The sequence below is a fragment of the Mobula hypostoma genome, chromosome 4, assembly GCF_963921235.1.
Source record: "Mobula hypostoma chromosome 4, sMobHyp1.1, whole genome shotgun sequence".
Classification (NCBI taxonomy): Eukaryota; Metazoa; Chordata; class Chondrichthyes; order Myliobatiformes; family Myliobatidae; genus Mobula; species Mobula hypostoma.
In genome coordinates, this window is record NC_086100.1 from 171,371,396 (window position 1) to 171,388,360 (window position 16,965).

The 16,965-nt window shown below is 46.0% G+C and overlaps 1 protein-coding gene across 10 annotated transcripts in view; it reads right to left on the minus strand.

The window, feature by feature from the left end:
• fgfr3 (fibroblast growth factor receptor 3) overlaps positions 1 to 16,965 on the minus strand; it is a 280,510-nt gene that overhangs the window by 18,909 nt on the left and 244,636 nt on the right. For 6 of the 10 annotated variants that reach the window (XM_063047006.1, XM_063047010.1, XM_063047008.1 and 3 more), the window contains 6 exons: positions 13,190 to 13,313; positions 10,616 to 10,806; positions 7,686 to 7,836; positions 2,826 to 3,013; positions 1,101 to 1,249; positions 894 to 1,015 (listed from right to left, as the gene is read on the minus strand). In XM_063047006.1, coding sequence (XP_062903076.1) covers positions 894 to 1,015; positions 1,101 to 1,249; positions 2,826 to 3,013; positions 7,686 to 7,836; positions 10,616 to 10,806; positions 13,190 to 13,313 — 925 coding nt within the window. Of the gene's footprint in view, positions 1 to 893; positions 1,016 to 1,100; positions 1,250 to 2,825; positions 3,014 to 6,818; positions 6,964 to 7,685; positions 7,837 to 10,615; positions 10,807 to 13,189; positions 13,314 to 16,965 lie in introns of all 10 variants that reach the window. The other 4 variants (XM_063047014.1, XM_063047013.1, XM_063047015.1 and 1 more) reach the window with 4 other exon arrangements.

Consider the following 16,965-nt stretch of genomic DNA (forward strand, 5'->3'; position numbering starts at 1 on the left):
ATGAAGCATCACTTGCTAGGTCTGCAGGTTCAGGGAGGCAAGTTGATAGATTTACTCAATAGAGTCACAGAGCAATACTTCATGGAAACAGGCTCTTCGGCTTGAATCGTCCATGCTGACCAAGATGCCCATCTGAACTAGCATCACCTGCCCACGTTTGACCATATCCTATAAACCTTTCCTAACCATGTACCTGTCCGGGACTGACACCGAAGAGAATCAGCCTCTAATCGCTGCCTTCTTTCCCCAACGCAGGATTTAAGCTGTTGTCCTGCCAATCAAGCTGTCTTCTCAACGTTCAAAGCATGTATATGTCACCATGTCACTACCCTGAGATTCATTTTCTTGTAGGCATTCACAAAAAACTAAAGAATCAATGAAAAGCTACACACAAACAATAACTGGCGAACAACCCACACACTAAATGCAGGAAGAACTCAGCAGGTCAGGCGGCATCTGTGGAAAAGAGTGAGGAGTCAACGTTTCAGGCTGAGACCTTTCATCAGGACTGATCCAGCGATTTGTGTGTGTTGCTTTGGATCTGCAGATTTTCTTGTGTTTGCGATACTGACAAACAAACAATATGCAAAAGAAGACAAACTATGCAAATACAAAATAAATAAGTAAATAATATTGAGAACGTGAGCGGTGGAGTCCTTAGGTTGTGGAATCAGTTCATCGTTGAAATCAGTGAATTTATATACACGCTGATTCAAGAGCCTGATGGTTCAAAAGGAGTAACTGTTCCGGAGCCTGGTGGTGTGGGACCTAAGGCCCCTGTACCTCATTCCTGACGGTAGCAGCAAGAAAAGAGCATGCCCTGAATGGGGAGGGTCTTTCAAATCTACACCAGCTTCACACGGTGTGGCGGGTGCCTGTAAACATGTTCTCACCTTTCAGCATTTTGACAGCGACAGTGACTGGCTTGTTGGCTTTGTCTTTCTCGATCCCAATGGCTTCTGCCATGACTACTTGACCGAAACAGCCCTCGCCCAGGGGTTTTCCCAGAGTCAGCCTAAGGAAACAAGAAGATCCATCAAGGTTAAATGACGAAGGGAAGCAGCAATGACTCTAAAGCAGTATCTGTCAGTAGAAGTCACCTTGGCCGTTGAAACTCCCACTTTGGATCGGCTGGGAGCTCTAACTCTGAGACGTTGGCCAACATGGGTGAATCACTAGAAGACAGGCGGGCAATTCTCACCAGCGGCGTGTTGGAATTCATGGAGGAATTCGACTCCAAGGATACCTGCTTGAATGAAAAAGGATTCAGATTTTTTACCAACCACTATAAGTTGCTGCGATATCTGAATTTAAACAGTTGTAGGATGAAGACAACATCAAAGGCTCACAAACACATTTCTGGGCTGTTTTTTCATCTAATAGAGCTCTATTCCTTAAACTTGGCATTCTATCAATGCTGGACTGCATTCAGGATGGAGATAAAAGCCCGAAGCAGGACACCAGGCTATATTTATTCTGTTTTATAAATTAATATCTATTATTATTCAGTACGGCTTCTGCCTCTCAGAAACTGTGGCCTTGTTTCCTTGTGGTCTCCATCTGGCACACATATTAATCAGTGTGTGTGGGACTGTAAGGAGGGATCTGGTATCAGCTACACAAGTGTTACATTGGACATTTAATCAATCAGATTGCCACATTTCTACTGAACGTAGTGGTATAGCAGAGCTCAGAAGCTGCATAACGTGAACAGTGGGACGGAGTAGGCATCCCACACAGGGTTACTAACTCTCCGCTGTGATCTGTTTCTCCATTCATGCTGTCTTACACGACGCAGCAATGTCTGAGACGTGGTAAGAACAGAAAGTGCTGTTAAAACTCAGGCAAAGGGAAACAGTGTTTGACACCTGCAACTCTTCACAGAAACAAGAGTGGAACAAATTAGTCAAGGTAAAGGAGAGACTAATTTGCTTTTCTCTTTCTCTTTTTGCAGATGTGCTCGACCTGCTGAGTCTTTCCAGCACTTTCTGTTTTCATTTCAGATTTCCTAGTGCCTGCATTGATTAACACCAGAAAGATAATTCTGAGTCAGCACCCTACTGCATTTTATGAATCAACAATTTCTCTCTCCCTCTGGGGTTGCTGTGATATCAATTGCCTGAATGCTCTGCCCAGACAGGGTGTGACCCATGATGTAGTAATTGACTACAGGTCGACTGGCTCTGGGGAGTACAGTGACCGAGCCGAACCCAGCCCTCGCCATTTACCTGCACGTTGGATCCTAGCAGTAATCTCCTGTTAGAAAGGGGCAGCTAGACAGTTTACACAGGGAGTGGTGGGTGCCTGGGGCAGATACATTAGAGACTTTCAGAGATGGTTAGCTATGCACATGAATGGAAGGACATGGACATTGTGTAGTAAGGGGATTAGTTTAGTTGACCATTTGGAAAATAATTTAATTGGTTTGGCACAACAATATGGGCTGATGGGCCTGTTCCTGTTCTATGTTTAACCTCCGTCCCTCCCTCCCTCACTACCTTGGGGCTCAGAGCAGAGTGTGTGTGTTTTTGTCTCCAGATAACATATCGAGCTTTTGAGTTTAAACAAGGCAGCTCACAAAATAGCCATCTGCCAGTGGAACGTGGCCTATCGAGGGTGGGGCAAGGGATTTGCTAACACACAGTGTGATTTTTAATGATCCAATTAAACGTCATTGAAGATACCTCTGAAGCTTTTAGATGGCAGCAGAAGCAGGATGTGTGGCACGTTGAGTACAATCAGTGTGTATACCAATCTAACTGAGTTCACCTTCTAGATGCTCCCGCTACAATATGCTCTAAACTCTTGTATCTACTTTCTGTTACCTGTCTCTTCAGTGGGAACTTGGAGAGTTTCTGCACCGGAGGTGGGTTCAGAGTTTTCTTTGAGGACGTTCGCATTCTGCACATGATCACTATAGTAACAGTCAGAATGATAAGAACACAACCCGTCACATAGATGAGGACGTCCGCATAGACTGAGCCAGAGTCGTCCTCCTTCACCAAGTCTTCAGCTGCAGGGAAATCAGTGTGAGAATCAAGTTAAAAGACCTCACCATGGATCTGTTCTGCATCAACACACTGATCAGTAATACTCTGGCAGAAAAACCTTATTTATTTAATGTCATATTCATCAGACTTGTAGTGAACTTTAACGATAGCCCAAAATAAAATTGCTGCTATGGTCACCTAGCCAAACAAAGTGACACAAACATAGTAAAAAATACTCTTCAAAAACTGGAGATTTTTAACCTTCGAATCTCTCTTCTCCTGCTCTCTTCCTTTGCTGTTAACTCCCTGGGAAGGCGAAAGGGAGTGGGGTTCACCTGGGGTAGGGGCAGACACTCTAGTGCTGGACATGGGTCCCCAAACAGTAGGTGAGAGTGACTCTGGGACAGTTTGATTTTGGAGGATCCCTCAGCTGTCTTGTGGCTCTGTCATCACTGAATATCCGCACACCCACTTCCTGCAAGGGGTGTTGTACTTGTTATTACCCAGAGATACTGTGTGAAGCAGGTCCTTCTGGCCCTTCACCACCCAGCAATTCAACCCTCGCTTAATCATGGGACAATTTATAATGACTGATTAATAAACTAACTAGTATGTCTTTGGACTGTGGGAGGAAACTGGAGCACGTGGAGGAAACACACACGCACACAGGTAGGAGCGTGCAAACTTGCTTACAGAGGATGCCAGGATTGAACTCTGATGCCCTGAACTGTAATCGTGTCACACTGTTACACGACCGAGGTACCCCATCACTTGTACAGTGATCAGGACTGGAATAGAGTTATAGAACACCACAGCACAGAAACAGGCCCCTTGGCCCATCTCGTCCATGCCAAACTATTATTTTGCCTACTCCCATCGATCTGCACCTGGACCATATCCCTTCATACCCCTCTCATCCATGCACCAATCCAAACTTCTCCTAAATGTTGAAATCGAACCTGCATCCACCAGTTCCACTGGCAGCTCATTCCACACTCTCACCACGCTCTAAGTGAGGAAGATCCCCCCCATGTTCCCCTTAAACATTTCACCTTTCACCCTTAAACCAATGACCTCTAGTCTTACTCAACCTTCGTGGAAAAAAGTCTGTATGCATTTACCCTATCTATACCCCTCATAGTTTTGTGCACCTTCTATCAAATCTCTCCTCATTCTGCTATGCTCTGGTCAATAAATATCCAACTTAATCAATCTTTCCTTATAACTCAGGTCTTCCAGTCCCAGCAACATCCTTGTAAATTTTCTCTGCACTCTTTCCATTTTATTGATATCTTTCCTGTAGGTAAGTGACCAGAACTACACACAATATTCCAAATTATGCCTCGCCAACGTCTTATACAAATTCAACATAACATCCCATCTCCTGTACTTAATACTTTGATTTATGGAGGCCAATGTGCCAAAAATCACTCGGCAATTTTCCTTTCATTGACTAACGGGTGCTGCAGCCAACTCAATCACAGCTGTGTCGGAGGCCAACACCTAAAAGGAGAGGAAAGCTGAACTGGAGGCTTTCGTTCAGCAAGCAGAATCTGACCGTTAACTGATCTTCATTTGCTGTACAAAACATTTATGAGACTGCACCTGGAGTATCGTGTGAAGTTCTGGTCGCCATGCCACTGGAAGCATGGGGTTCAGCTAGAAGACGTGCAGAAACGATTCACGAAGAGGCTGCTGGGAATGGGGAGCTTGAGTTATGAGGGGAGAATGGACCGGCTGAGACTGTTATCACTGGAGACAAGGGGGCTGAGGGATGACTTTATAGAGGTTTGTAAAGTCATGAGAGGCATAGAAAAGGTGAGTGGGCACAGTCTTTCTCCCAGGGTGGAGGAGTCTAAGACGAGAGGGCATAAATTTAAGATGAGAGGGAGAAAATTTAAAGAGGACTTGAGGGGCAAATTTTCACATAGAGTGTGGTGTCTGGAAGGAACTACCAGAGGAGGTCGCGGTGGCATGTACAATTACAACATTTCGACAGGTTCATGGACAGAGCATATGTTCCAAACTATTTTAATGCCATGGACCCCTACCATTAACTGAGGGGTTCGTGGACTCCCCTGGCATAGCCAAAAGTGAGTAAGTGGGGCTAGCTGAGGAAGATTCCTTGGTGGACGTGGGCCGGTTTCTGATCAATGAGCTAGCTTCGAAGGGCACGTTTCTGGGCGATATAACTCTGTGACAAAGTGCAGGGGGCTTACATAGTGAGCACCAAGTAGGGTGCACAGTACGTTCGATCCCAATCAAACAGCGGCTCCATGTTTCTGAGGCAACGATAAAACCAGCCTGGGACGTGGAAGAACTTTCAGTTGCTGTTAACTGAGGAGAGCCGAGGGGAGTTTAAATGTGTGGTGCTGGGGAGGGAAACACCTGACCAGTTTTGAAGGCAACCATGGTTACATTGCCAGTTTTCCATCACCTTGTGGAAATGCACCTTCAGCTGGAGGTGGATAACCAGGCGACGGGAGAGGCTTGGAGATGGAAAATGGCCGGGAAGAATAATTTCAGCAAAATACTTATTATAGGGTGACTTCCAAACTAATTCACAAACGGCAAAGGGCTCAAGGCAATGTGTTTGTTGTATTCAATTTGATTGTATGCTGAAGACAAAAATTTACACTATGTTTTTCAGCTGAAGAGAAATGAACTGTTAATATATGATTTGCCCTAAACTAGATCGGGAAATTGCTGATGCAAACTACTGCCAGTTAAAGTAAATGTGAATGTATCTCCCTTTAAAAACAGGCATTTGTGATTTCCTGGGACCACGGACGCTGGTCAGAACAGGAGTTGGATGCATCATCACAATCACGAGAAAAAGGGAGCTGGTGCCTCCAACCCCAAGTATAAACCTGGCATACAGAACACATCATTAACACCAAAAAATATAAACGTGTAATATTAAAAATGTACTTATTTGTAAACATCAATGGTTATAGCAAAGAGGAATAAGTCACAATCTTTTTTCTGAGCACCACAAGAACTCGTATCTGGGACAATCTGGTCAGTTACTTCACATCATTTTGCCATTATTAATAATCTGAATTTCAGTTTCAGTAGACACTGGGGAGTTTGTGTTATAACGCAATCTCTTGCATTGCCCTTCAGTTCATTACTGAAAACAAGCTGACAAAATCATTGCATTTGAGAAGAATCACCTTGATTTTCATTCATTATTTTGTATTCAAACATGCACTTTCACCATCTGGGTTATCTCTCTTCAAAGATATTGGCTTAAGTAGAGGTTGATGGAGATGCACATATCGAGGGAAGCAGATGTCCAACATTGTTGGGACACCGAGTGCACCAAGCAGAGCAATGCTCTCTCCTCACGCCCTCAGTGCTGCCCAGGGTCTCAGCCAGCCTGAGGTTCAGTAGACGGACGTGCTCAGGTTGGCTAGGTCTTGGAGGGAGCCTAATTAGGTCATGATGAAAGCAGCTCTGCTGATCGTGGTCCCGTGATTAGTGATGTGGAACAAGGAAAGGGCAAATAAGTCCCTAACAAAGATACAGTAATTTTTTTTTGTCTCCATTGGAGAAGCTGCTTGTTGCTTGCACAAAGGCTGTACACATCCCCTTGTTAACGCCCAGTAAGCCAAGGGGAACAGTCGCCCCAGGGTGGCGTCTGACGGGGTGGGAGAAATTGCACCTTGAAGGGACAAAATTGGAACACACCAATCAAAGAAGTGGCCGCAGATGGTGAGAGTTTCTGCTTGAAGTCATCGCAATCATAAGAGCATGATCTTCCCATTTTGTGGAAAGAGACATCAAACAACGATCACACAAGAGAATCTGAGGAAGCAGAAATACCTGGCAGCACGGACAGCCATGCAGAGTGATGCGAGTACCCAATAGAATTACCAGCCAAGCAGGTATATTCCCCTGCATCCTCAAAAGTAACATTTCGCAAGTACAGAATTTCTATTTCCTTATCCGTTGTGTTAATACCAGCAGTCTACAAAAACAAAACACAAAGCAAACAGGATAGGAGAAAGTGAAGAGGAGAGATATGGACCGTAGCAACCCGAGTTGAAGTCCCTGCACACCGCACACCTGAAAGCAGGTAGAAGCACATGTAAAAGTTTACACCCTGCTCCAGACTGGGGCCACATGATAGACATTCCTACCTCTACAACCAGCACAATGAGTCAAGAGTCCCCTTCACCAGGGTTTCACTCTCTCTGTCCCATTATTAGACATGCAAAAGCAGATTTAAAAAGTGAACTTGAGTAAAAAGTTGGCCCACAATATGCTGGGATTGCTTCAAGTCAGGTCTAGAGATGCTTTCAGAAACAGGAGGGGTAAGCAGAAAGAGAGGTGAACATATCTCGGTTAGGCACAGCATTCGAGAGCACCCAATCGTTATTCGATCCAGTGGACAGGCCAGGGAGTAACAAAGAGAGGAAAGTTGGAGAAAATAGCGTGTGAAAGACGGAACGCAATCCTCTTGTATTGCGGGAATTTTTTTTTTCCTTAGCAAAGGGCAGCAACAGGGATTTTCTTGATGCAAAGCAAGTGAAAAGGAAAGGTTACCAGCGATTGGTTGGCAGCCCACAGCAGTTTGAGTTCAGTAACATACAGGGGATTTCTGAGCCCCCATGTGGGGGTGCTGGGGGTGGGTGGAGGTTAGAGGTTGTACTCAGCCGTTGGAGGCCTGGGACAGAGGTCTGTGTTTACCTGGTTTCGGTTCGTTGACGTACAGCCAGTGCATCTTTTCGGCCACACCAACGAAGTTGGTGGCCCTACACAGATACTCGCCCTCATCCTGCTGTGTCACATTGTAAAGAATGAGTTTAACGTTTGCTTCCGCGGTTTTACTTATCCACGACTGCAGGGATAGATCACACAGAACACATCAGTAGGTCAGGTCAGTCCCACAGCAAGGCTGCAGCCAACAGAGCAGACATTCCCGACCGGAGACCTTGGGACCGGGTGGAGAGGGGAGGGCTGAGATCCACAGTGTTTGAATTCCCCACCCATCTACTTGCTCCCCCACTAGGCCGAGATGGTTGCCGTGTACCCTCCTGTTAGCTGACCAGCACCCAGACGTCTGGACCAATGATCTAAATCCCACCACAGTGGTTCTGGAATTTAAGATGTTAAATGAACATGAGATGAGAGTTGAGCACTGGTAACTGTGCCTGTCCAAACTGTGCTGTTGTCGGTTCAGCTGGTTCACCAGCGTACTCGAGGAAAGGAGGTGCTGCCCGTACGTAGCCAATGAGAAGCTCCCACAGCCACAGCACTGTGGTTGACTTCGGAGTGCCTCTGGATCAGGGGCAACCAGGAATGGGAAATTAATATTGCTCAAGCTGGCAATCTAATCCCATTTGTGAATAAATGAGGCATGAAATCCATCCAATTATCCTCTGTGCCAACTAGCAACCACCCACTTACAGTGATCTATTCTGCTTACATCCCATCGACTTCTCCCACTCATATACACACCAGGATTCATTTAAAGAGGCCAATTAACCTACCAAGCTGCATATCTTGGGGAATGTGGGAGGAAACTGGAACACTTGGAAGAAACCCACATGCCACGAGGAGATGTCCACATCGGCTCCTGAAGCCAGCTTTGAATGTAGGCCAGTGCAGTTGTAAAGCTGCAGCTCCACTATCTGCACCATGGTGTCACCCCATTGTGGCTCCTTTGTCCTACACAGCCCAGATTTTGTGAGGAAGTCTTCACTGAGGGATTTTAGTCCACCGTCCTCTGATTCTTTGTAATACCATTCTCGTTAGCTCGTATTGTGAACTCCTTAACAGTAAGAGATGTGCTCTGGATTTCCAGCATGGTGGAATCTCTGGTATTTATAACCTTTATGTACATGTTGCCTTTCGTGTCTCTTTCTGGGCATCCCAAGTATGTTACGGCTCACTGAAGATTCTCAACAATGAGCTCCAGGCGTGCGGAGGTCTCCACCATCCATCGTCAAGGACACCCACCATCCTCACACCCCCAGGCTCAGGTACTGTTATTACCCTTCAACCACCAGGCTCTTGCACCAAAGGGGAGAACTTCACCTGCCCCACAACCTATGGACTCGCTTTCAAGGACCCTTCTGCTCATGTTCTCAATATTTATTGCCTATTTATTTATTATTATGATTATTTTGATCTTTTTTTCCTTTTTGTATTTGCACAGTTTGTTGTCTTTTGCATATTGATTGTTTGTCTTGTGTGTGGTTTTTCATTGATTCTATTGTGTTTCTCTGCACTTACTGTGAATGCCCACACGAAAATGAATCTCAGGGTTGTATATGGTGACTTGTATGTACTTTGATAATAAATTTACTTTGAGAAGTGGGAAGAGCACCGATGCCACAGAGGAGCTTGTAGTGGCAGTGATCACTGTATGTCAACCAAAAACAAGCTGTTGTTCACAAAAAGAGCACTTCCGGCAAGCTTTGACCTGCGTGCACGGCTGCTGGGCTGATTCCTGAACAAGCTGCCCGATTTTGGAAGAGGCAATGCCTCCGGAATTTCCACATTATCTGGAGTGAAGCAGCACTAAACTGAAGGAAACAGACTGATGTTACATTTTTACAGAACAAATTGTCTTTTATTCCTTTTGCCGTCTCTTCAAGAGAAAGACCTTTAGCTTCGGTGCAGTGGGTCACCCCTGGTCGTGGTGTTAGGACATCATTGTTTGACTGGGGTCTAATTGAAAATCCTCTCTGTGCTCACTGTGCACATTCCGTGAATGTTCTGCCCATAAACCTCCCCCTACTTCCGTGTGCTTCGTTCCCATTGTCCTTCCTGATCCCAGATTTAAATCGAACTTAGTTAGACAATAGACTGCAGTGAGTCTGCAGATGTAAGCACACTGCTCGGCCACTCAGGCAAATGTGGACAAACTGAGGCTTAAAGTCTTTCCTGCGGCTTGTACGTGATCCCAGCCCCGCTGTCAACCCCTGCTCTTCAGGTCGGGCAAACCATGAATCCCGGCAATAACTTTCAAACACAAGAGATTCTGCAGGAGCTGGAAATCCAGAGCAGCACACAAAGTGCTGGAGGAACTCAGCAGCCCAGGAGGGGATAAGGGCATTGGCCCTTCATCATTCAGTTTTCAAATCTGGTTTCTTTGATAACAGATGTATGGAACAAACAATATACGAGGCAGCCTTTTCACTGTCCCTCAGTACGTGACAATGATGAACCAATTTCAATTTTCTCCTGTTCATTCCTCATAGGGGTGGGAATTCGCACGCTCAGTTCCTGTCTGTACTGATTTGGTTGCAACCAGCAGCAGGGGGACCCACGCTCAAATTAAAAGCCCCCCTCCACCCTCTGCTGATTAGTCACTCACTGTCACCGCAGAGACAGAGGTTGACACGGAGGGGACATCAGCCTCTGGACCTTTGCTTCAACCCGACACTCACTCATTCACCCCGCAGGACAATGGTTCGTTAACACTCTGATAAGAATTTAAAATCAAAGCATTTGTTCACCAGACTGCATCTGCTAATAAACTGGAGAGGGGAGGGAGCCCAGCTCGCAGCTGCAGTCTACCGCATTGTCACTGGGGCGAGTTAATCCCACCGAGGCCGCGGTGAGGCTATACCGGTGGCCGTGCTCGATTACTCAAACACCCGGCTACTTACTTTCAGCACCGTGACGTAGGGAGCTCCGTCTGGGCCCACTTTGCTACCATTTACTTCCACGTGTTTCAGCCACTGGATGTGCGGCTGTGCATCACTGAAGACCTTGCAGTGGAACTCCACATCGCTCCCCACCACCACCGACTGGTTGGCGGGCAATCCCGCCTGGAGAATAGGCCGATGTGGCGACCGTTCTGAAAACAAAATCAAAGTTGAGTTTATTGTCGTTATGTACAAATGTAACGGGAAGCTTACTTTCAGCAGTGTCACGGGCACATAGCATCAGATATGCAGCATTTCCCCATAAAAACATCTGTTATTTCTGTTTTTGCACTACTATTTGAATTTATCTATTTAATATACATACATATACTCACTGTAATTCATTTTATTTATTCATTTTTCTATATTTTATGATGTACTGCATTATACTGCTGCTGCTAAGTTAACATATTTCACGGCATATGCTGGTGGTATTAAACCTGATTCTGAAAACATAAACTATGCACAATTTTTACAAGGAAGATCGCAGTTAGAAACAGAAAAGAGTATGGGTCCCAGAACAGATCCCTGAGGCACACCACTGGTCACTGGCCTCCATGCAGAATATGACCCATCTACAACCACTCTTTGCCTTCTGTGGGCAAGCCAGTTCTGGATCCACAAAGCAATGTCCCCTTGGATCCCATGCCTCCTTACTTTCTCAATAAGCCTTGCATCGGGTACCTTATCAAATGCCCTGCTGAAATCCATATACACTACATCTACTGCTCTACCTTCATCAATGTGTTTAGTCACATCCTCAAAAAAATTCAATCAGGCTCGCAAGGCACGACCTGTCTTTAACAAAGCCATGCTGACTATTCCTGATCATATTATGCCTCTCCAAATGTTCATAAATCCTGCCTCTCAGGATCTTCTCCATCAACTTACCAACCACTGAAGTAAGACTCACTGGTCTATAACTTCCTGGGCTATCCCTATTCCCTTTCTTGAATAAGAGAACAACATCCGCAACCCTCTAATCCTCTGGAACCTCTCCCGTCCTTACTGATGATGCAAAGATCATCGCCAGAGCCTCAGCTTCCTCGCTTCCCACAGTAGCCTGGGGTACATTCCAAAAGCTCCAGCACATCCTCTTCCTTAATATCTACCTCAAGCTTTTCAGTCTGCTGAAAGACATCCCTACAATCGCCAAGATCCTCTTCCGTAGAGAATACTGAAGCAAAATATTCATTAAGTACCTCTGCCATCTCCTCTGGTTCCATACACACTTTTCCACTGTCACACTTGATTGGTCCTATTCTCTCACGTCTCACCCTGTTGCTCTTCACATACCAGTAGAATGCCTTGGGGTTTTCCTTAAACCTGTCTGCCAAGACCTTCTCATTGCCCTTTCTGACTCTTCTAATTTCATTCTTAAGCTCCTTCCTGCTAGCCTTATAATCTTCTAGATCTCTATCATGCCTAGCTTTTTGAACCTTTTGTAAGCTCTTCTTTTCTTCTTGACTAGATTTCCAACAGCCTTTGTACACCACGGTTCCTGTACCCTACCATCCTTTCCGTCTCATTGGAACGTACCTACGCAGAACCCCACGCAAACATCCCCTGAACATTTGCCACATTTCTCCCGTATGTTTCCTTGAGAACATCTGTTTCCAATTTATGCTTCCAAGTTCCTGCCTGATAGCCTCATATTTCTCCTTACTCCAATTCAACGTTGTAACTTGTCTGTTCCTATCCCTCTCCAATGCTATGGTAAAGGAGATAGAAAAATATCTATGGTAAAGGATGATAAATAAACTTGGACTTTGAAGGTTAATCCAAAGAAACTGATGCGACACTTGTTTTATTTAGAAAATATAATTAAATGACTTATTCATCTGGTGGGCAAAGGGTTATCAGCACTTGGGCGTGATTCTGAAAGAAGGACCAGTTAAACAACCAGAGACTTGGGGGTGGAAGGTGGGTTGCTGAGTCCAACACATAGTTACCTCACGACGTGAGCTAGGAGCAGACTACCTGGCTTTATCACAGGTACCAGCAGGCTAACAGGCCCAGGTGACCCTGTCCGGTCACTGGTTTATGTCGTGTTCGGAGCTCAACCCCAGAGAAAAGCAACTGCAGGTCACCCCCAGGAAACTGAAATTCTGGTGCACAGGACACACAAGGGAGTGCAGATGCTGGAATCTCCAGCGAAAATCGAGCTGCTTGGAGCCTGAGCCTGGAGCACAGCTAGTCCACAGCCCCGACACTGGCCCCGTCTGAGCCTGGAGCACAGCTAGTCCACAGCCCCGACACTGGCCCCGTGGACCCCTGGACTTGGCCACACATCCCGCCAGCACTCTGAGATGTGGCATTCTGGGCTAATAAATGAGCCATGTGCCGAGCCATCAGGACTTTTAAGCAACTGGATGTTGGATTTTCAAAGATTTACTGCATAGTTCAGGTGCATCAACTTAGATCTGTCAGGAGGTCTTGGACCCACACTTTAACACACCCATTACCAATGGCCCACGCTGTGATCTCAACCTGTATTCGTTAGGGCCTTGCTAAACCCGCTGACAGCTCTCTTACCAAGGACATCCAGCTGGTAAGTGTGGCTGATGCTGCCGTACTTGTTTTCCACCACGCAGGTGTAATTGCCACGGTCTGAGGGGACCACACTCTCCATTACCAAGCTCCACTGCTGATGCCGCAGCTAGAGAACGCAATCAGACAAAAACAGAAAGCACGTTATTCCAGAGCGGATTCTGAGCTTAGGAAGCATGAGGATTCTTTACCAACAAATGACATTTATTGATTGGCTGAGCAGACACAAAGTCAAAGGTAAATATATTATCAAAGTATATATACTGTACGTAACCATATACTACCTCGAGATTATTTTGCAACCATTTACAGAAAAATAAAGTACAATAGAATTTATTTTAAAACTACACATAAATAATACCATAAATAGGAGCAGAATGAGGCCATTTGGCCCATTGAGTTTGCTCCATCATGGCTGATTTACTATCCCTCTCAACTCCATTCTCCTGCCTTCTCCACGTAATCTTTGATGCCCTGACTAACCAAGAACTTGTAAACCTCTGCATTAAATATACTCAATGACTTGGCCTCCACAGTTGTCTGTGGCAATGAATTCCACAGATTCACAGCCCTTTGGCTAAATAAATTCCTTCTCATCTCTCTTCTAAATAGGCGCCCTTCTGTTTTGAGGCTGTGCCCTCTGGTCCTAGAGTCCCCCACATCTTCTCCACATTCAATCTAGGCCTTTCAATATTCAGTAGGTTTCAATGCGATCCCTCCCCCCCCCCCATTATTCTCCAGTGAGTACAGGCCAAACACTCCTCATACATTAACCCTTTCATTCTCAGAATCAATCCTGTGAACCTTTTCTGGACCTCTCTAATCGCAGCACATCTTTTCTCAGATACGGGGCCCAAAGCTGCTCACAATATGCCCGGCTGCTGCTGCTACTGTGCCCTGATAGGTCACCCCAACCACCAGCAGTATCCAAAGGAGAATACTTGTTGCTGAGGGGAATGGCCACAGAGGAACCCTGCACTGACATTTACTCCCCTCTCTTCCCCTGGTGGTCGCCCATCTACTATCTGATGCCTGCACTCTGGGTGTGGCCACCTCAGTTAAAAAGTCTCATCTACAGGACTTTCAGCCTCCCAGATGGTCCCGGCTGCATCCAGCTCCAGCTCCAGTTCCTTGACCTTGTCAGTCAGGAGCTGAAATTGGGTGCAATTCCTGCAGATGAGGTCATCAGGGAGACTAATAGGTACCCTGAAATCCCACACCTCACAGGAGAAGCGTTCTATAGCCTGAACTACCACCCTGCCTGCACTTGTTATACCTCCAACTTCTCAAACTTAAGTTCTAGCCTGTGCCTGTTCTTGCCTAAGTTCATTGAGCCAAAGCCTGACCACTCTAACACTGCCCACTCTAACAATGGCCATTATGCTTAAAACTCACTTCTTTTTATTGGCCTGTGCTAAGTTACTATTCATCCAAGCAATCTTCTTTCTCACAGACAAGTGCTGGCAGGCCCCGCTCGCTTTTTAAAACTGGCGCATAAAGACCGGCAAATGTTGTTAAAAATGTATTTATTTATTTAGAGATAGGGCACAGTAACAGGCCCTTCTGATCCAATGAGCCTGCGCTGTCCAATCACAGCCATGTGACTAATTAACCCATTAAGCCGTACGTTTTTGGGACATGGGAAGAAACCGGAGTACCCAGAGAAAACTCACGCAGCCACGGAGAGAATGTACAAACTCCTTGTGGACGGCGGTGGAACTGAACCCGGGTCACTGGTGTTGTAATAGTGTTACGCTAACCGCTAAGCGACCGTGCCAACCTGCATCAGTCCCATGCTGTCCCGAACAACCAATGTGTAAAAGGAGACAAACTGACAAACGAAGAAGCAGACAGCACTGAGAAATGAGTTGCAGTCTCCTTCGATGTGAGCCTGTAGGCTGTGTAATCAGTTCAGAGTTGTGGTGAATGAAATTGTCCACGCTGGTTCAGGAGCCTGCTGGTTGTAGGGTAATAAACGTTCCTGAACGTGCGGGCGTGGATGACAAGAGGATGACTGCTCTTAAGCCATTTCTGAGCCTTCTGGAGATGGGAGAGCGGTTTACGTGGGCAGATCAAACGCAGTAATGACTGTCAGTGCCCAAGACACCTTGTCAATCTAAAAATACCCTCAGGTAGGCCATTAACAGCTGAGTTACAGTAAAATGTTGGCAGGGATCTGTGCAAGCCTGCTGGGCTCCCTCTCATTTTCACTGTCCCTTGAGGGAAGGAACCCACAGTAATTCATTCCTGGGGCTAGCTGACCAGCTAAAAACCTAAGACGTGCATATATGATGCGAGACTCACTTTCTCCTCTGCAAAAATGGCAGCTGCTAACCAGCAAATAAATATTTCTTTCCTGGGAATTTATAATGGCAGTAACAATGGACACATCCTGCCCAGACGGACTGCATGAGGATCTACTTTGGCTGCTGACTCTGAATGCACTAGTCATTGTGACTGGTTCACAGGAGGTTTGGTAAAGAAATGGCTAAAAACAACACTGCACTGAAACTTCAGGGAGTTCTCTTGAGATGTGGGGGCTTAAGTACTTTGGGTTTGCGGACCAGGGCAAGCCTCACTCTGCACACAGTCGCTGACACTGAAAGTCAGCAGAGTGGGGTTAGGTGTGGACAGCATTCACTTTCCAGTGACCACACTCACTTCGATAAACACAGCAAGTCACCCCCCTCTTTCTGGTCTAACTGTGCACAGTATTACACAGCAGTTCCACTTGCTTTTGAGTTTGTTTATTTGATTACCAGTCTGGAAGCCTCACACCCAGTCACAAGCCAGCGACTCTGTGGGGATGTGCGCGGGAGCAGGTGGGCCTTTTCAATGCCCACTACGTTTAGCTAGCCCAGTGGCGTGAAACGTCCACCTTCTGTCGTGAGCAGGGGCCGCCTGGGTGAGGGAATAGGTGAGCGATCAACACTCAGAGAAGCACACTGCAGCAACACTTCAGGAGAGGAAGGGAATAAATGAAAGATCTTGTAACTGTTGCTTGGAAGGAGAAGGACAAACAGAAAGTAAAACATTTAGACCCTTTTGCTGCAGCTAACAAGACAATTGCTGGCTTCCTCGGTTAGTACAGGATTAAAACAAGCCTTGCATTCACGTGGATAAGCATGCAGTGTCACATGGGCTTTAGAGGATTAGAAAATATTGCAGATTCCTAAAAGGATTTGAGAGCTGCTTTAAAGTAGGATTTTAGACCAAACGCTAACTTGTCACTTTTGGTTTATGTCTAATTCCGAGTTGAAGGCAACAGGTTTAGCAAAATGTAACAAAACTGAACAGGATTTCAAATGGTCAAACACATGCTCATAGTTGCTGAGTATGTTTACAGCTGTCATCAATAGCAACTTGTTTGAGGCTTTAAACTGCTCTTTTTTGTCAAGAGCAGTTTGTTTTGGCTTGTTCTCTATGAACAGTGGGCAGACAGTCAATCCCATGGTGATTCCCATTTCCCAGCAGATGAAGGGCTGGGGAGAACTTTCTGGAGGACTCAACTTAATCCAGCCTCTGAGAGAAAAGGCTAGACAAGGTCTGATGGACCCACTGCCTGGCCAGCCTCATCTCTCAGGCTGTCACCCTCAATGGGATTCCCTCTAACGTGTGACTCTCTATGGCCAGCACAAGACTGGAGGATGGCTTCAGAAGGCTCATCGCCATCCTGCCAACTGAATGCATGGATGAGTTCACTTGCAAAGTGTTTAATAATGATCCACAGCGGGTTGGTGGGTGCACTGGATGGCATGGTA